Source organism: Thunnus thynnus, chromosome 3 (assembly GCF_963924715.1).
Source record: "Thunnus thynnus chromosome 3, fThuThy2.1, whole genome shotgun sequence".
Taxonomy (NCBI): Eukaryota; Metazoa; Chordata; class Actinopteri; order Scombriformes; family Scombridae; genus Thunnus; species Thunnus thynnus.
Genome location: NC_089519.1, coordinates 24,782,099 through 24,803,360, shown reverse-complemented (window position 1 = coordinate 24,803,360; position 21,262 = coordinate 24,782,099). Strand labels below are relative to the sequence as shown.

The 21,262-nt window shown below is 39.6% G+C and overlaps 1 protein-coding gene and 1 long non-coding RNA gene across 4 annotated transcripts in view; one reads left to right on the top strand and one right to left on the bottom strand.

Moving 5' to 3' along the window:
- The first annotated feature begins 1,506 nt into the window (after nt 1–1,506).
- LOC137179894 (uncharacterized) lies at nt 1,507–20,513 on the top strand. Its single transcript, XR_010927880.1, has 3 exons — nt 1,507–2,047; nt 2,999–3,124; nt 18,863–20,513. It is a non-coding gene; the product is annotated as an uncharacterized lncRNA (long non-coding RNA).
- Nucleotides 10,971–21,262, bottom strand: part of hhip (hedgehog interacting protein) — a 36,698-nt gene continuing 26,406 nt past the window's right edge. For all 3 annotated transcript variants that reach the window (XM_067584947.1, XM_067584948.1, XM_067584949.1), the window contains exons 12-13: nt 13,938–14,083; nt 10,971–13,674 (exon numbers count right to left, since the gene is read on the bottom strand). In XM_067584947.1, coding sequence (XP_067441048.1) covers nt 13,478–13,674; nt 13,938–14,083 — 343 coding nt within the window. In that variant the 3' untranslated portion in view covers nt 10,971–13,477. The remainder of the gene's footprint in view (nt 13,675–13,937; nt 14,084–21,262) is intronic.

Genomic DNA, 21,262 nt, shown 5'->3' with positions numbered 1-21,262 from the left:
CCATTCAAGTTAGCAGAGAGATAACCAGAAGTTAGCCGGAAGTCTCTTGTGCCCTTGTTCTGTTCATAGAGCATGTGCAGTATGCATTCATCCAGCTAGCGCGGGAATGTCAAACCCCACACCAGATTAAAAACACCGGTATACTGGGAAATACAGAGAGATTTATCTGGCGGTGATAGGCTTAATCAGCATTGTGTGAACTTATTTGGCAAGGGCTTGAATATAACGGATGTTCATTTGTATGTAAAAGTTCCGCACTGCAGGTTTAAGCATTTCAACATGGAACACCTGTCCATAAAGTATGAATACTTTAGAACTTGTAGTTGTTGAGTTTCCAACTTTCATACATCATTGGATCATTCTTCCCACATTATAAATATTAATTTTAAAAAAAAAAATAGATAAAGTCACTGGAATATTATAGAAAAAAGAAAAGTAATAACATACATCTCCTAAGAAGACACATGTTTTGGCTTTCAAACAAAGTTTCTAAATGAAACTTCTGCAACACTTTCTGACTTTCTACAATTATTTGCTGCTTTATTGTGAAATAAAGTTTTACCTGTGAAGCTTTGCCAGAGTGTCAAGAAAGGTGATGAGAGACAGACTTAGAGACTTGTTGAATGACTAAAAAAAGGTGATTTACTCTGACCACTGTAACCAAAAACAAGTTTCTCCAAAAAATTAAATGAAAAAATAAAAAAAATAAAATTCAAACTTACCTTAACACAGCTACACTGACATCCTCTTTCTGTTCAGCTATTTTTCAAACCAACAACTTTTACTTTAAACATGACCTCCCTTATACCAACAACTGGTATATGATAATGTCACTTGTGTCAGTTAATAGCGTTTACACACACACATCAACCACAGCATAGTGATTACCATAAACCAAAAGAAGTACAAATAACATAAATACAAAACCAATTAACTAAACTAAACTAAACCCACCATTTAACTAAATAAAAAAATCCCCCCATACTTGGTCTAACCTATGACATCACTGGTGATGTCAGCGAGAGCTTAAAAGCAGGAAGTGCTTCAGTGCCTCCTCCTTTTGTCTCCTGAAAGCATGGTGGGTATATGGTAAGTTACAACCCAAGCTAATCTATAACTCAAGAAACTCAAATCTTAAATCAATAAACAATAAATTAACTTGTCTGTCTCCATTAAACCATAAATGCAGATGTAAATGTAACAAAACAATGCTAAACACAAACAAAACCAAGCATAGTATGTGACAGCAATGCTAGATATTAAACTAAACAACTAAACTAAACATTAAGCTAAACAAACAAATGATAAGTATGGAAAGAAATACAAAGTGTAATGGAGACAAAATGGTATGGTTTATAAAATGTCAAAAAATAGGTCTGTTCTGGCAGTCCTGTATAGATTTATTGTTGGTGTTTTGTCTTGGCAACAAACCTACGTGTGATTACAGTGACGTATTCCTCAACCACAGCTCAGCAAGGAAATACTGCCTATTCATGAAGCCTGTCGCAAACCTTTGTGTCACTGCAATTTTTTTTAATTTAGTGGGGTATTTACTAAGACTTGACATGTTAATGAGCCCAGCCGTGGTTCATCTGATTTGCATGGAGTGCCGCTAAAGGCCAGTTCAGATCAATGAATCAGAGCGAGACTGGATGCAACTGGCAAAAGAATCCCTGACGTCTGATTGTAAACATTCTACAAACGGAAAGAAATGGATGACAGTGACAGTGTTTTGTTTGTTAACGTTAGCTAACTTAACTCACAACATTAGCTTAACGTAAATGAAAAAGAACAAGATGTAACTTGCCCACCCAGGACACTTGCAATCGAGCGAAGGGTGTTGTTTTTGTTTATTTCACTGGAGTACGTTTTTGAGCTACAATTTGTAATTTGAATGCTGTTCTTCAAAAAGTTGGATGAGCTGGTCCTCCCTCTCCTCCAAAAGAAATCCATCATGTTTTTGCATTGGCCTGTGCTGTTTCCTGATTAGCTGAAGAGAGATGGTTACGTCCTTACGTTCTTAAACTGCACTTGGCAATTTGACAAGGTAGGTCTTTTGTGACCTCAGGCAACGGCTTTAGACTCTCTGCAACTAACCAATTCACCCCACTGCAATTTTCTCTGCAACATTTGAAAGCCTTTTCTTCTCGTTGCGAATCATTGATCTGAACTGACCTTTAGTAAGGCTGTTTTGATGTGCGTTACTCATGTCTATAAAGGACTGGAGCACAAACAAAACAGTTTTCTGCTATTGTACATGCAATATTGAATGAAAGAGGAATGCATATGTGAGGAAATGCAAAATATCCTGATGTTGTCAGCTCAACAAAAAGATCAGTGATTGAGTGTGTGATAAAAAATCAGTGGAAGATTTTTGATGAAGCTTTTAAACTTTTTTTCACAAGATTGTTTCTGTAGCCGTAATAGCTAATATCTGGCTGCTTCAGTCATATTGCGCTGGACTGGAGCTGCTGAGCCATTAAAAGTCAGGAAAATATACGGAAGGGATGGAAACAGAATGGTAAAATTGTGTGAAAAATAACAGATGGTTGCATTCCTGCTCTTTAGTCTTGTGTTGCTAAGCAGAGAGCTCCACTAAAGTAACTATTTAGCGCTTCTCCTCAATTTAAGAATGTATGTTTTACACAGAACAAGGACTGTGGAGTTGGTCCTCCAATCCAGGGAGACTCTGCACATAAAGATAGCAAAGCATTTTATGTACCCGGTGGACACAAACACACTGGCTAGAGTGGCAGCGGATCACCTCCGGCAGCCTGATGCTGTGGATTTTTGCGGGTTACACAGCCAGTATGGACAGGAAGAATGATTACGGCCACCAGTAACTCAATATACATATTGACATGCAAGTGTTTCAAGACAGACATGAAAAAACACAAGTTTATCCGTTAAGTGTGTGGTGAGCACAGATAAGCAGACAGTGTATGACTTGCAGCCTTGCTTCTGTAACTATCCTAATTGTATTGTTTGCATTTTGCAGTGGGAAGGCAAGCCAGATATGGCTGACAGCCCTGTTGCTCTCCTCACTGTGGTCACTGACAACACTACTGGTGTGGTACACTTCAGCCCTGAGAGCGTCTCTGTCATAGTCGAGGATGAAATTGTTGTGAGTGTTCTCCCCAGGTTGGCTGATGCATTAGTACTATTGTTTGGCTTAATGTACGCATTGCATTTGGACTTTCCTATGAAACTCATTCACATGTTCACCTCTATCCAGAAAATACTAATGTGTCTTGATGATTGTGAACCACTGAAACAGTTCCTACTGAAAATTACCTGTTGAAAGAGTGAACCAAGCAACACGTTTGAAGGCACATATGAGCTATAACGGTAAACATATGGATCTGCCTCTGTAGGTCTGTTATTAATTAAGTTCTTTTTTGACAAAGAGAAATTACAATAATTTAAAGGCCTCTTGTGAAAATCTATTGGCATCAAAGACCTTGTAAGCTTTGTTCCTATACATGATGGATTTTTCTGTTACAATGGATGCCAATTTCCATATAAACTTCGAAAAGCATGATCCACTTTTGCTTTGTCCATCCATATGCTCAGTATGTTTCCTACAGGCTTACAGTGGGTTTATGCGAAACATAGGTTTTTGCTGAGCGTTCTTTTTTACATTGTTCCATTGCCTCATCTACCTCACCTAACAATTTGCACTGTTTGTGATTGTTTACTTTAAACAATCACATTATGATTGGGGATTTTTATGTACTTTTGACTCCTTAAACTTTTTTTTTATTTCCTTATTTTTTATTTATTGATTTTTTTTGCTTGTATTTGTTGTTGTTAAGGCACTTTTTGAGACTCTGAAAGTAATTGTGCTGCTAATGGAATTATATGGTTACTTTTTCCATAAACACACAGTGCCGGTAGTAAGGGCAATTAAGGGTGAGTAGTAAGTGTTGTCGTTCAGCTTTATGGGTGTAGCTGTTAACTAGAATTTTTAGAAGTGCCCGGGGTTCTTTAATAATTGTTGCCTCTAAAATAAATCAGGCCATTATGTTTTAGTTTTCATTTCTCGTTTTAATGGCACTACTCATGTGAGATTAGGCCTGCAACTAACAGTTGTTTTTTTTAGTATCGATTAATCTGCTGATTATTATTTAAGTATCCCACAAACAGCTTCCAGTGAAATCAAAGGATAAGAACCAGTATGATGGCAAAATTTGAATGAAATTGTCAATGGGATGACAGCAATTTCATACATAAGAAGCTCAGAGAAAGTTTTACTCTCTTTTATGCTTACTCTATTGACTTGACTTGATTTTTTTTTCCTTTCCCGTTTCCAACTCCTTCAGCTGACTGAGGGCGTTCACACTTTTCACTTCAATCAGATCGTGACCTCTGTGAGCCAGTCATCTCTTTGCTGTCAAACTTTAAAGTCTGTTCCTTTTTCTGCTGCTGTCAGCTGTAATTTCAGTGTCAGCGCGATGCACCTCCACCTCCACCCCATTCACCTCCATCACAACCTACTGTTCAGTGAATCCTTACAGTGAGCTCACACATCACGTCCACTCTTTCACCACCACCAATGTCTAGATTTCATTGGGGAGATATTCCTTTACGACTTGTGGCACGCGTCACAATGGGGTTTGATCTGACTCCTCACATACTGTATCTCTTTTCCTATTGTGTGCACTATATCAAATACATTCATTTCCTAATAACTACTTCATTTAGCCTTGCCTGGTTGAAATATACACAATAAAAAATAACCAAATATACAAATACAAGTAAAAAATAGGAGTTTTGGTATGACGTGAGTGCACTCAGAAACCCAGACACTCACACACACCTGACATTTTCTGTCTTGATCTGTGCTGTGTGGATGCACACATTTCCAAATTTTCTGTGTTACATTTTGCTGCTTCTGCACTACAAGACATCAGACCAACCAACCCCCCCCCCCCTCTCATTTTTTAACCACCACCGCTCACCGCCGTCAGTCTTACCTGTCGACCGACACTCAGAGTCCTGCTCTCAGCACTCTGTGGGGGTTTTGCATGTGTTCACATGACAGATTGAGCCCCAGTGGGAACCTTAATTGCATCATTTCATGGATGCGAGTCAGTGCTGTGGTCCGGGAGAGTAAACAAGCTCTGAATCCAGGAGCAGAGAGAGAGAGGAAAGGGGAGAGGGAGTGATGGAATGAAGAGTGGACAGAGAGATGAAAAGAGAGGAGCATGAGGACGAATACTAAAGCTGGTGTAAAGAAAGGCTTTAGGATGGGCGATTAGTGTTAAAAACGAAGGTTTTGAGATGAATTGTGAAATATGAGATCATGTAGGTGTGAAAAAGGCCAAGTGTGATGACAAAAAATGTCTAAGCTAATAACAAAAGCTGACAAAATTCAACATCCTTGCATAAACCCAGCCAAACCTCCTCCAAGGTGGTCGGCGAGTGCGGTTTGTTTTGTTATGTGATAAGCTGAGAGTTCAGTGAGGTAGGAGGAAAAGGCAGCAGCAGCAAGCTGGCTGGAAAGTGTGTCTTCATTAGTAAGTGATCGGCCAGGGAATATGAGATTTCAGCTGCCTCGGTCGTGCGTTTCAGCAGTAGTACTCACTGAGGCAGCCCAGAGTAAACACATGAGGTCACAGAATACACTACGCAATTAGGGGTGTGACAAAACCAGATATACAACCGGGGGGATTGACTTGCACACAGATGTACACATATAAAAATGCAGTTAACAGACTCACTGAAACAACCACCACAAATGTTTACACAGTCCAGATCCAATATTCTCACATAAATCAATATGTTGAAACCTGGAGGGGGCCACAATTTATGTCCAAAATCTCAAGAGACCGGTGCCAATATGGACAAACACAGATGTTAATGCACAAGATTAATCAAAGTTGCTCCCCAGTTAGGATCCTTTACTGACAAGACATCATGACCTCATCTGTTAACACGTGACATCAAAGTACAACATACATTTAACAGTGATTTCCACAGTTTTGTGGTATTGTGGTGAGGTGGTAATGGACAGTTAGATCACAGTGGAAACAGTTATTCATGGTGCAGGGAGACTCAAACGAGACTTGAGGGGGATGTCACAATCACAGTGAGCATCAGGAGACGTTCCCAAAAAGCTGTCGCTGGAGGACATGGGTGGTATCGGGAAAATCAAGTAGTTAGTCAGTAGAGTCAGCAGTTAGAATAATGGATTGTAATATGGGTTTGATAAAGGAGGACTGCCAGACAACAGGAAAACAGTGGAAAAAGACGTCTTTTTTTAGTGGTAGTAAAAGAAAATCTATGGGAACATGGTAGCTCACATTTAAAATAATTTAGCTGTTCTTGCTTTATTCGAGGGTCTACCCCAAATCAAATTTATTTACGTCATATTACATTTATAAAACCTTGTTAAGGCTATTAAGCAATTAGGCAATTAAAACACATTTTCTTGCCAACTCCGGGTATTTCAAGTTTCCATGTATGGCTGGATAGAATTATATATGTTTTTTCCACTGCGTAAGTCACCATATTGTACCTGCACTCGTACAGTATGTTATGTTTTACCTTCATGTGCTTACTGTAGTCTGCAGTCTAAAGGCACCTAAACACTGACTTATTTCTCATTGCCGAAGAATTCTGGTGACTTTACCGTTCTCTCTTAACACAGATAGAGCTACATCTGCGTGAAGCAAGCATGAACTCAGCAAAGTATGAAGTACAAATAGAAAATTCTAAAAGATTCACCAAGCATTAAGTCAGAATCTTGCAAAAGGTCTCATATTAAAAGACATTTTGAGGATTCTGGTGAAAACATCTCAAGTTCGTCACATCGAGCTTGAATGAAAACTAGCGAAGGTGTTCAAAACGTATCATTCAGTTCAATTCAATTGAGACTTTATTAAGGACACAGCAGCATGAACAATTCAGTTATTAAATGATAATTCTGTTTCCTTTTCTTGTTTTTTTGTTTTTTTTGTTTTTACAACTTGGGTCTCATTTTTATAGTTTTTCCCATCCCTCCAGTCTGCATTAATAACTGTATAATTGCTGAGATGTGGGAACACTGCGTCATTGCAAAAAGGAGTCCAACAGGGCAAGAAACACGAGCAGTCAGACTATTATATAGGTTGTAAACAAACCTCCGGGTTTACTAAATTTATTTGGAAGAGAAAGTGAATGAGAACATTTTACTGAAACTGTTGGTTGTAAACATTCATCACAGTTACTTCCTCTTTCAACTTTGACCTATCATAAAGCCCTAATTGTGCCTCCGTTTTTCGGTGCAATGAGAGATAAATATGGACATTTCAGCCACTCTCTTTCGTGTTTAACTCCTAGATGATGCTCGATCAAGTTAAGATGATCAAGCTTAGTTTGGAGAGTTTGCGAGTTTCCGCTGTGGGACTTTGTTGATGTGATGCGTCACTATGAGTACGATGTTATCACAACAGATAGAAATAATGGCCAAATCTACAAAACTAAGATCCAAGTTGTAATACTTTAAGTTAGAAAAATCCAAAAGCACAATTATAAAATTAAATATCAACATGTCTTTGTCAAACCAAAGCATAATGGATTAAAATTTAAGAAATACTTTTTCAAGCGTCCATTAAACTTGAATAATGTAAATAAATCCTGAATAAAGATAATCTGTATGATGTTTTCATGGTATTGATTGGCCACCTCTGGAACAACAGTTTCACCTGTTCATATTTTTTGCACTGATCCCAGATGACTCATTATGTGCATTAATTCATCTTTTCATTGTTTTATTTCTATGGCACTAGACGGTGATAGTCCCAAGACAGAGCAGCTATTGGAGGACCTGCAGTAATAAGTTACTACAGAATAGAAACACAAGTAAACACAGAATAATGAATTGTTCACTTTCGTCCGGATGAGGAGAAAAAGAATGACGTGCCTCTTTTTAATCACAGGACTATTGTTTTTTCCTGCTCCGTCGGCCTCCTCCTGTTACCCTATAAGTATTGCTTGTGCTGACTCTTTCAGTCATGTATACAATATTATAGCATGCACTTCCAGCCATCTCAGTCCTACAAATATTTGGTATACAGGCTCCTCATGTTTATTCAAAGTACTGGGTTACACTGTTTGGGAAAGATAGCCAGACAAGGGCCCTTTGGGAAGGAAAAAGAAAACTATTCCAAATGAAAAGTAATGATTCATGCCACAGATAGTGTATAAACTCAAATATACGCTGGACCTCGCAGCACTATTGGACAGTTCCACTTCATGCAATTTTGATTGGATCTGAACAGAGCATAGACAACTTAGTATTGCATTACTCTAAATATGGCAGCGTGTGCACTTGTGTGTGTGTGTGTGTGTGTGTGCGTGTGTGTGTGTGTGTGAGGGAGACCAGAGTGAGGTGGGTGGTCTCCGCTCACTATCATTATACAACACAAAGCCTCATTGGTATTTTGAGAAGGAAATTAATATTGCCATCAGCAGTGGCTCTTGCGTGTGTGCCTCCACGCATGAATGTGTTTGTGTACTTCCGAAAAAAAAAGGCACAGAGGAGAGAATTTCCACTTCAAATGAGGAATGTTCGGCTTGAACTTTGAGCGATGCCATGACGCTGCATGACGACATAACAGCCATCACTCGGCTCTCTCCTCACTGTCAACTCTGCAGGCAGCTTTTCCATTCAAGCAACAGTAAAGGGAAAACCCTGGGCTCATGGCCACGTTGGCGCAAGTTTAACTCAAACATTTTCTCAACATCCTTCTCTTTACTCTTTTTACCTGGCTGGAGGAAAAACCATCAGTGGAAATGTTGCAGCTGACTTACCAGAAATGAGAAAATTCCCAGTATGGGGCCACGACTAGAGGGTGTCTATAGATTTAATTACCATCCATCTATGCAGTCTGTAAAATAGTCTACAATACCATGCTGTGCTTCCAAAAACTGACTCGGCCAACATTGTGATTAGCTAATTGATGCAAGTAGCTATAAAACAACACACAACAAATGTAACTCCCTGTATGCCGTGTTGTTGTAAACATTTTAAAACAATGAGTTTCACAGTTCATCTTTTGACCCTCATATCCCACAGTCTTCATTAGCTAAAATCTTGTAAGTATGTGGATCCTGAGTGGAGACCTACATACACATACCTGCCAAGACCAAATTTTTCTGAAATTATCTGCCGACTTAAAGTCAAGTCAAATGTATTTAAAAGTTTTTTGAAGCTTATATGAGGCTTCAGCCGTCCGAGTTAATCAAATAAAGTGTATATCTTCCAGAGTTTCAGTCTTTTTAGATTAAAATTCCCTCTTTGTGTTTCCCTGGACAGTGTTTCTCATTAAAAACGTTGGTCTTGTTAACGTTGAAAGATATCCACTTGATAAGACTTAATTTGGACGGCTGGAGCTTCCTATTAGCTTCAGATATTTGTGAGTATTCTCAGTCATCCAGGTCATGGTTGTCCAAAGAGGGTTGAATTGAGGGCCCCTGGACTTGGTTGAAGATACGTGAGGATGTTTCACCCCTCATCCAAGGGGCTTCTTCAGTTCTAACTGACTAGCGGGGAGTCCTAGGTCTTTCATCTCTGTGGTCGTTATCAAGGTCATTGATACCATTTGATCGTTAGTGCTCCTGGCTGGTGTAACGACAGTCGTTAAGAGTCAACGGAGTCATGTGAGGCCAAGTGTATATGGTTGTTAAGTCTCCTGGGAAGGGATGAAAGGACAGTATTGTAGGTGGGCGATACGCGGTGTCGTGTCGTAAACCTCCTCCGCTGTTGAGAGATAGTTTTTCTACTTTGACGTAGATGACCTCCTTCACTCCTCTTTTAAACCTTCAAACTTTCAAAGCTTCAGAGAAACTTAAATACATTTTTGCATGGAGGGAGGGCTGTCTGTTTTCTCCCCCATCACTGTCGGTGCATTGGGAGGGGATCTCTTAAGGGCCAGTATGAACAGGAGGAATGATTACAGCGATATTCAGGTGTTCATTTGGGCTCCTGAATATTATTTTAAGACTGACTTGAAAAATTTTGAACTAGTCCTTTAATGGGGAAAAAATGGAAGAAAAATCATGAGCAACAGAGGGATCCTTATTCCAGGACGGGCAGACATACAGTAGATGTTGTGTGTACAGAATAGACCAGATATCAAAATTACAGTACAGAAAAAAAGAGGATGACAAAATTATTAATAAATTCATAACATGTATATGATATTGTTGGGAGGACGTCAAGCTGCTTCCACTTGCCACAAAACAGGTACGATAACAGAAAGTGTTTAATTTATTGGACTAAGGCAGTGGGGAACAGGGCTGCAGCAGCCAAACTAAACATATATTTATACTTTGCACATATTTGAGTTTTTTTCTTTGATAAGACGTTTTATGTTCTAAGTCGACACTAATTGCTAGTTGTCTTTTAATAGTTTTTTTGTGTGCGTAACACTATTTTTTTTTTCTAGGCTTCTAGCGTTGGCAAAGAGCCCTGTTGGTTAGTCTTCCACAAAATGTTCCTCTGGTTTCTTTTCAGAAAAGTAGCAAACTTTCAGCTCTTTTGCCAGAAAACATCATAGCTTTCCTCTCTTAACATCAAGCCAGGCGTTGCACATCCTTCATTCATTTGCTTTCAAGTCCAGCCGTCTGGCAGGTCTCTATATGGGCACATTTAAGCTCTCCTGCTGCAGCCTCCTCCTCCATCAGAACAGCTCTTTGGCTTGGCCCGGCCTGGCTGCGGAGGTAACTCCAGTTCATCCATGCTAACAGAAATAGCTGCTAATACGTGGCAGCGCTTCCCATTGCTGGGATATACTTTTTATTACTTTATTTTCAACATGATTTACATGCAGAGTATGTAAATAAAAACTAAATATTCTTTAATTTTTGCAACTTTCCTCCCCAAAATTATATTTTGAGGTCATTATTTTGCACACAGCATCTGCTCCTATAATAAAATGTTCTTGCTCAACAGACTGTAAACACCACAACAAAAGAGACACAAGTATTTCAGACATGCTATAAATTTTAATAGACATATTGATATTTCTGAAGAGAAACAAAGTTATCCCTAGTTTTATTTACAATACAGGAATAAAAAAAATGTCACATACAGTACAATGGTAAAAACAACATAGAGAACTTAAATAATTATTTTATTTGTGTAACTACTTAAATAATGAAAATGGTTATTCTATTCACACCACGCCGTCTCAGCAGCTACAATGCAACTTTCACATTAAGTGCTAAAAAAAAATTATAATTTTCCATTTTACAGCATGAATTCCATTTTGACTCATTTAGACCAGGTAGAGTTGATTTATTTCAGCAAACATGAGCGAGGCCGGAGATGAACAACAAATACATCTTGACGGACACTGAACTTCAATTAACCATGACACATGAAAATCTGTTTTTTTTTTGTTTTTTTTTCAAACCAAGTGTCGAGAGAAAGCAAAACCGCAACTGTTTGCCTTCAAAACTGTTAAACACAACAATTGATGGTTCTGTCAAGACTCATTTTTTTGGAATTTGAACAAATGTAGAGTTCTTAATAAGATGAGTAATTAGTTGAAGTGAGTATGGGCATGTGTGTTTATGTGCTGCGTCTCTATGAACTTCAGTCTGGCATCTGAAAAGACACAACACATTAATGTGGCTCCAGACGATCCCTGTCTCTGTTTAACCTTTTTTCTGACTACATTTCAAGAGTCAGATGCTCATAAGAGTTTAACCTTCAAATATTGAATTTTTTTTTTTTTTCAAACTTATCTCCATTAGACAGGTCCTCGGGTTAACCTTAAATCTGCTCTCAACAGATAAGATCTGCCTTTTGACTGTGAACTGCTTCCACAGTAACTTGGTGGCCTGACAGAATCTTTGATCATCTCAAAACAGAGACACAATTCTGACAATGGTAATGAAATCACGTCAGAGAAAAGAATTAGATGGACTCAGCCAACTGCTTTGAATTACTTTATGCAGGCACAGACATGCATTACTTTGACACTGGGAAAAAAAAGTAGATTTAAAAAAAAAAAAAACTTCCTCACGTGTTTTTCTTAACAGAGGCAAAAGCTGCATATGTATAAGTACAAGAACATGAAATGACATGAACTGACAAGCTTAGTGTAAAACTGCTTTCTATAAACACCATTCTCTCCCATATATTATTACGCTTAAAAAAATAAACCCTCCTCTATGATAACAATAGTAATGCTATAGTTTTTTTTGCAATGCTAAGTAGTACTTAGGTAAGCTCTATTGGAAATATACATCACCGCACTTTCTCTTCCCTTTGTAGTTTTGAGTTCGGCTTCAGTTTCAGTGTGTGACGCAATGACAGGAGTTTGTTAAACCATACCTGTGCTAGTGTGGTGTATGTGTGTGTGTATGTGTGTGTGTGTGTGTGTGTGAATATGAAACTACTCTCACTGTGTTTCAATAAATGTTTAAAATTCATTTTGAATAATAAAGTGAATGAAAGAAAAACAAAGGAATACAGTGCATTGGAGTCAACAACTCCATTCAGATTGTATGAAACTGGCTTTGACAGTAAAACTTTCTCACTCAGTTATTCCTATTTCTGTGTCGATAACAGTCTGCTGTTGTTTCTGTACATTGATAGCAAGTGAGTGTTGCAAAACGAAGTATACATACTTGTATACTGTTACAGCTTTTTATGACAATGTGCCCACAAACTAAATACAACATCAACATGGTTTATCTCTTGTATTTGCGTCTTACGGATAGTATAGCAGAAAGCACTGCAGGCTCTATGTGACCCACGATTTCTCAGAGTGACCTCTCAGCATTTTATAACTGAGCCTGAGGTTCCTTCAAAGTCTGTGTATGTAGGTTTTAAAATGGAAAAGACCATGGGCACAAATTGGATCTTGAGCTCGTCAACCACTCCTTACAATTTTGAATCCTTTAGATCACCCCTGAACAATCAACTGTCTCAGCTGAAATGCCTCAAACTCCATTTATTGGGGGGTGGGAGGGTCTTAAAGTAAGGCAACAGATAGCCCCTGAAAGTCTTGGGTTAAAATGGGTCTGTTCCTGTGGAGTGTCCTCTGGTGGCTCACCAGGAGTGGGGGGGTGGTGGGGGAGGTCTAAATGTGGAGTCAGCCGCATGCGGGCGTTTTCTGAACGAGAGAGGAAATGTCTTAGTGGAACTTCCATAACTTGGCCGTGCTTGTCAGTCACCTCGCTGCCGCCTGCAGGTCTCTCTGAAATGTGAACACGGCTTGGATGCCAGGCCTGGTGCTCAGGAGCAAGTAGCTTATAGGCGAAAGAGGAAGAGTTCGGTATGGTGATGTGGATGAAAAGCAGATCCTGTGTGTAGTTGTGTGTTTATATGTGTGTATGTGTGTGTGTGTGTGTGTGTGTGTACATGCCTGTGTGGGCGTGAGGGAGATTAAGGACACCTCGTTAGAGTCTGCTGGTGGTGGTAGGTAGATTTGTGTCAACTTGAGGATGACGGCAGGGAGCAGCCCCCCTCTGCGCACCCCTATACGATATAGCTGGTCAGGTCTAGGAGGTACGAGGTCATGTCAATGATGTGGTCCAGTATGCCGTCTTTCTCCTGGTCGTTGGGCATACCCCGCTCACTCTTCTCACACTGGGCGCCGGAGTAGCCGCTCTTACACAGGCACTTGTTGGGCTCCATACACACTCCTCCGTTGCGGCAGCCTGGTTCACATTTGGCTACAAAGAGACAAGAGAGGAAAACAGAGGTGGTCAAAAACAAAGTAAGAGAAAGATGAGTGGAAGCTGTTTCATTCTGAATTAAAGCCACAAAAGATCAAATGAGTTTTTGATGATTTATAAGGAAAATTTCGGCATGCCTACTGTGCATATTGTGTATTACTAAACCTCATTTAACATCTGGAAAGGAACAACACACTAATGTTTGTCCAGATGATATTATTCTGAAAGCAGCAGATGCAAATCTGCCAACAAGTACTCACCAACTCTGCAGAAGGGTCCCTCCCAGCCGGGGCTACAGCAGCACTTGCCAGTAGGAGTGCAGTGTCCGTTCTTACAGTGTCTGGAACAAGCGGTCATCAGCAGCTCTGGAGGCTCCACCTGACGCTGGCACTCCTTAGGGTTGGTTCTAACAGTTGTTAGAAGGAGGGAAAGTCAGTATGTGGGGGGGACACAAGCATCACATGACATGCTAACGAATTACAGAAAGCAGGGCGAGGAATTAATTTAATATTATTGCTTACTGGCTTTCAACACAATCACACCCCATTACGGTAATGATACTGAGTAATCATGACACTATAACAATCTTACAAATGAATCTATTTAGGGACTATCATTTGAAGATCTCTGTTTTAAAATGTATTGACATGATTTTGAATATTAGCTCTCATATATCAAACATAACACAAAACACATCATGGTAATAATTCTGAAAATATTAAAATACATCCCTTAGATGACTTGTTTTCAACTCCAGTAGCTAATGAGGAGCAAATACAAAAAAATGAAAGTCTTTGGCTCTAAGGTCGCAGGGTTAAGTCATGGCCTCATTATTTTAAATTAGGTTAAATGTTGAGTTTACGTCCAATAATAATGACTTTACTGGAAATAATTACCGATGTAAACAGGGTTGTTTTTTTTCCTCTCTTTTTAATCAAAGGCCAGCAGAGTGTGGTGTAAAGGTGTGTAGTTATAGAGAACTTAATGTTTGGAAGTCTGCGTGTCATGTGGTTTGAGATGTGCCTGTTCAAATTCTTCCTACTTTTCAGAATTTTGGCCACTTGCACTACATGGCTAATCAGCACTGTATTTGTTCTGCGGTCAGCTGCTGTGCCAAATGGAGAAATTGGCAGGCTGGTTATGTCCAAAACAGAAATGAGTTCTCCAGTGTATCCAGGTTGTTTGATTGGGCTATTAATGGATGGTTTCTTTCTTCGTATGTCTGTTAAAAAGTTTGAGCCTTTCAGTGAGAAGTCACACCCACCAACAAACACATCAGTTTTTATTTGCCAAATTGCCGCAGTTTCCAAAAAGTTTCGTGCAAATCCATTCAAAACTTTTTAAAAAATATTCCTCTAACAGGCAAACAAAAAGCTGGACCTGGGCAAAAACAAAACCTTCATCCAACTCTTGTTGGCTGAGGCACACAGTAATACAATATTATGATTCATGGCAGTACTGTAGGAAATATGTTCTATCTAAACTACGTCTAACATCACGTGGTTAATGTCATGTAAAGCTATTCTTGAATGGTACAACAAGAAGACCAAGAAATCTTCTGTTGTACGCAGTAATGTATATACATTTTTTTAATCTATGTAAATAGTTAGAAATGTGTGTTTATCTCTATAATTTTAGACTTTCCAATATTTAGATTCTCGAATAATTTGTCATTAACGTATTGGCAGATTTTCTGTATATTGTCAATTCATAGAATCAATTCTCAATTGTTAAAATGGATTTATACTGTACAGCCAGGACAGTTCCCGTGTCAAGTGTGGTATTTTCCTTAAATTCTTGAAGAACAAAAAACACGTTGGGTTAAAACAAGGCTCCTTCAGATATAAACATGATTTGGAAAATGCAGACACACACAAACATCTCCACACCATATGTGTAATGTCTGAACACCACACAGACATATTGTGATTATTCCATATTAAGACAAACATCCAGACACGCACATCAGCAAATGGGCTGAAACAGAATTATTTCATATCACGCTCTACAAATCTGGAAATAATACAGGGAGTGCGTAATCAAGTTCAAATGTGAAGCGTCTGTTAGCGCCTATTGCCCACTGGCCCACACACACTGGTGTCTCTGTGTGTGTGTGTGTATGTGTGTGTGAAAAAGAGAGACGGAGAAAGAGAGATATACGGATTCGTAAACATTTCTGTTGTGTAGTGAAGTAGAAAGCTAATGAGGCAACACTATTTGCTGGACATTGAAGGACATTGAGAGCATGTGCATACACTTTTACACACAGGCATGGTAACTGGACTCCCGCGGACTGATGCTGGTATTAGGACTGAGAGTCATGAGTAGTGAGGTCAGTGTGTGTGAGTATGAATACACGTAATGCTTAGTCCATGAGAACAGGCGTCATCAATCATGGCTGGAGAGCAAATGGTCAATCTGGAGTGGAGACCAAAACTAGATTTTAGTTTAAGATCCACAACCAGGGGATATTTTTTTTATATTAAAACTGAAATCAAACAAGTTTTTTAAAATTTATATACCATGTTAAATCCATCTGGGTAACTAAGTTGACTGTGCATTTACTCTTGGTTGTGGACACTCAATTAGTATTCTGCTATGGAGGAATGTTTATTGGGTTTGTAGAGTCTCACCTGTTCTTGTTGCCGTCATTGTCATCTGGCTTTATTATTTCAGTAAATATTATATTTATTTTACCTACTGTACAGGTGTGAGTGTCAAAAAATATACGGATTTCAGCCTGTCAGTTGATAAATAACTGCAACTATGATTTTGAACATTAATTGTATTTATTTGAAACTTCCTAATTTGAAAATGTGTTGCATAAGTTCTGACAGACACATTGACTGATGGCAGTGCAATGTGACAATACTGTGACTGTGTGTGTGTGTGTGTGTGCTTTAAAGTTGCTCTAAATTTGGAGGATGGAGGGTGGTGGGTGGGTGGGTGGGGGGTTGATTCCCATGCTCCCATCAGCACCCAACTCCAGACTCCATCCTTGCTGGCTTTTGTTGTTGCAGGCTGCATGTAGTTAAAAAAGAAGCGAAGGAGGGAAGCAAACAGAAAGAGAGGGAGAGAGAGAAAGAGTAAGAGTCCCTGGAGGATTGGGGGGTCTGTAGCTAACACTGTTAATAGCAGGCAGGGGTCAGCAGCGCTACTAAACAGTCTGTACGACTGCCAGGGTGGCTGTGAAAACAGCACCTGCTGGTAGCGCCACTTGACAAAGGCAGCTGGGTCAACAGCCACTGTGGGAATTTATCAACTTTGGGAGGGGTGGTGTATGTGTGAGAGCGAGGGAGTGGGAGAAGGGCAACAGCGCTCACACATGAGGTTGTTACATGGACAGAGGGCGAGATGATGATGATGATGATGATAATGATAATCAGATACTTGAATAAACTACAGACTGTCCTGACTGAGATGAAAATGAGTAGAAAGTGAGCTAAAAGTGAGAACTAGGAATATAAATGCAGGTTAAAAACTGCCTTCCATTTCTGTCCTCACATCAGATGAACAATTACACTGACGTCCATTCAAGTCTGCGCCATAAGAGCAGTGAGGACGCATTGCCTCAAATTTGTTCCTGATCTGTTTGATTATTATGTTTGTTAGTGTGTGTGTGTGTGTGTGTGTTTAGCTTGTTGGCTCGCAGGGCCTGTTTGATTGACATGAGGTATATGTGAGAAAAGGGTTGTGGAGTGGTGTACATTGTGCACCCTAACAATGGCTTAATCAAACGGCCCAGTGTGGTCTCTTTTGCTGTTTTGTCATCCGACTCCATTGTTTGGGGGCTTCTTTTGTAGCTTCATTCCTTGTTTTAATTGTGCAAGAAATTTACTGTGTATTGTAGGAGCCAGGGCTATTCAGTGGGACTGGCAAGCAGCTTTGTCAAGGGGAGGACCACAGCAGAGATGTAGGAAGATTTAGGAGGGATAGGAAAATAAAGAAAAGGCTTTTTTTTTTTTCTGCAGCGTGCTGGGAGCTAGCGTACCACACGCTCACACAGGCTCACAGATGTGCATGTTTGCGTTTACCCACCACCCACACAGTTTATATCTGTACACACAAAACACAGAGAGGCACACATACAGATAAATATATCCGCAAATGAGCACCCGCAGCCTGCTTCCCCTGCACATCCAGTGATTTGTGACTTCCATTGCTAATGCAGTTCATAAAGGAGGTCCCAGGACCCTATTCGAAGTTCACTGTGTCTTTTTAAGGTCTCTGCTCACTGTAATTCAATCAGTCCAGCCTGCAGCTGACAAAACCCAAACGTGTGAAAAGCCCTTCATAATACAGCTTTCGCTTCTTCTGTGTGGAAAGGGGCTGTAACAAACAGAAAGGCAAATCACATTTTACACCAGAAATCAGCAGGAGGTCTGGCTCTATATGTTACAACTAAGCTGTTGCCAAGGACCAACTGTAAGAGCATGGCTGATGGAGGGCAACATGTGCCCTTTGAATTATGACATGATAAACATGTAACTTTACAATATGGCTCCCTTGAGATACTGTATATACACAGAGGGGCTAAAATGAATCCCTGTGTTGTGCTGTATCACAATATCTTTGTTAGTATGTTTCTTTTCCAAAAAAGTAAGGGGTTTCTTATGTAAATACAATGCTCACACTGTCTAAATAATTATGCTCTTAAATGCAGACTCAGTGGGATTTAAAGGTTGAATATCTGCCGACAGTATATGACCAGAGCAAACCACAATCACAATAAAGTTTCATGTACTTTAAGAGCTACTGTATTGCTAAATTGTTGTTTTTTTTAAATTATGTTGTAAGGCTTACATAGGAGGTAAGATCATTGTAGAACAAGAGAGGATAAGCAACTAAGATATAAAATCTTCAATATTATATTTGATCTCAATTAGACATGAAAATATTTAGATTGGATACAATATATGTGCATATTTGATCACTCAAAGGTCCACTTACAAATAATTCAGAGCTTTCAGCTGCATCTCATGGTCACTATATAGAGAACTGGTACAGAAACAGCACCGAACAGGACTGCGAGGCCCTGCAAAGAGTGGTTTGTTAGGCTGAACATACAATATTTGGTGCTCTAACCAGCCTAAAGGATATTTATAACAGGCACTATGAGAATCAGGCTAGGACAATCATTAAGGATCCCAACCACCTGGATAATGGCCTTTTCTCATTGCTACAGGAAGAAGGTACCAGATAAACCAGGCCAGCACTGAGAGGCTCAGGAAGAGCTTCTACCCTACGGGCACTAAGATCCTAAATGAGGTCACTGCCTAAGACTGCCCCCCCACAATCATACACATACTATATATTTATTACTATTCCACATCTATAATGCACAAATTGAAGGAAATGGCGGGATTACATTTCCCTGTGATTGTGCCTTATATGATTACATGTGACAAATAAACTTGATTGATTGATTGAAATATGACTGGAAACATTTCTATCACATTGTTAAACCACAAACAAGTCCCTTCTTGCATTCCGTCTCTCTTTTTGTTTTCCTCACATCCTCACACACACACATCACACACATTCAGCATGTTTCAAATTGCATGGTGGCCTATTTATTATTGGAGGGGTACTCCAACTGACAAACAAATACCTAGAAATGAAGTCATCTGGCCAGGACATGTTTACACAAACACTGCTGAGGGATTTTATGGCTGATGTTTCCCTGTAAGCCTTTACCCGCTCTCCCTAACAGTTCCTCCTTTCCCCTCTATGTTCCTAAACACACGGTTGATCAAAACACAGTGCTAGATGCTATACTGGACCACATAAACCACCATACTCTCAAACAAATCTCTGTCTGAGAGAGCTTTAGGGTCCAGATGTCCCCACAGTATGGAAGGGAAAAGAAGGGAAGGACCACCAGACTTGATAACGTGCTGAGGTCAGACACGTTAGCTACCCCATTTACTCCCCCTGTCACCCCCTCTCCATCCTCCCTGTAACAAGATCCTAATAACGAAGCCAGAGTGTATTAGGAGTCAAGACTCCAACACCACAGGGTCCGCACAGACTAAACAAGTCCAGTTGATGGTGGAAAGAATTGTTCTTTGGGAGAAATGCGTCCAGCGGCCATGCCAGAAAACATAAATATGGAGTGAGCCACCAGGGCCCCCTTGAAACATCTGTGGTGTAATTAATTGTGCTATTGCTTGGGTGGCACTGTCGTCACCCAGGAATAATCAGCTGCGGATATATTTCTATTGACTCTGAGACATGCAAGTCTCTCTCTCTCTCTCTCTCTGAGTCTGCTTCTCCCACTTTATCTGCCTTTCTTAATGAAATCTGACCTAGCCTAAAGAAATATTATTCATTTGGGACTCTTCTTTTGTGCATTTGGTGGTTCAAAGTTTGGAACGACTCACTTATTGACCTGAGCAGAGCTTAACCCTGCAGGATCAACTTTAACAGTGCTAATAAGAAAAAAAGGCAGATCATAGGGGGTTCAGTTTGAACCTTTTGAATTAATTGATTTGAATTACAGTCTGCTTATGTTTGCAGGGGTAATATATCAGATACAAATGCTTATACATCCCTCCTGTATCGTGTGGGATGAAATCATGCCCTACGTGAATATTTTCTCCTCTTAAATGACAAATGTTTTTCATGTGTACTTGGTTTTGCACAAACAGATTATAGATTGATCACTATCCTAATGATTTCTAATACTGTGATGCATATGGTAAGGATTATGACACAAAGACACAGACATACACACAAACATTTGAATTATGAAGTTGCACACACGCGCATGTTCCCCACACATTCCAGTTTTTCAGCATCAATTAATTAAGAAATAAACTGGATTGCACCACTCAGAGTGATATGTGTGTGCTGCAGAGTTGTTGAACTCTGCTCCATATGATGACAAATAAATGCGCATATATATATATATATATATATATATATATATATATATATATATATATATATATACACACACATACATATGTACATGTGCTTGTGTTTCTACATGTGCTTAAATAAAGTAAGTGGAAGTTGCTGTACTTGATAACAGGTGCCAATGTGTTTTTCTTACTCTCAGCAGAATAAACCCTGCTGTCAAATGTTCCGAAAATAACCAGCAGGCAAACGTTACCAGAGTGAACACGGCCAGCTAGTCAGTGTTGCTGTTAACATAACTTTACACTAAGATTTTGAAATGTCATGCTTATTCTCCAGTTATTGCTCAGCATTTGTTTTGGCGGAGGCAGGTGGTCATATGACATCTTGTTTACGAGCACAAAGGTTCTGGTCAGAGTGATATTTTAAATGTGAGTGAAGGGACATTTGAAAGAATGAAAACAGAAAAGACATCACTGCTGTGACTGTAACCATAGATCCATGGTTACATGAACCATAAAACAAAACCAACATGGAATTAGGGATGGCGGGCTCTAGTTTGCTTGAGTCTCATTAGATGGCATGTACAAGTACTGATGGATCATTTACTTACTGAACTGAGACCCAACTATGTACCAAAGCCGTCAACAAAAATATGATGGCTGACAGAACATGGCTTACTCAAAGCCCCTTTCAAAATGTGAAACAAACCACCCCCCAAGAA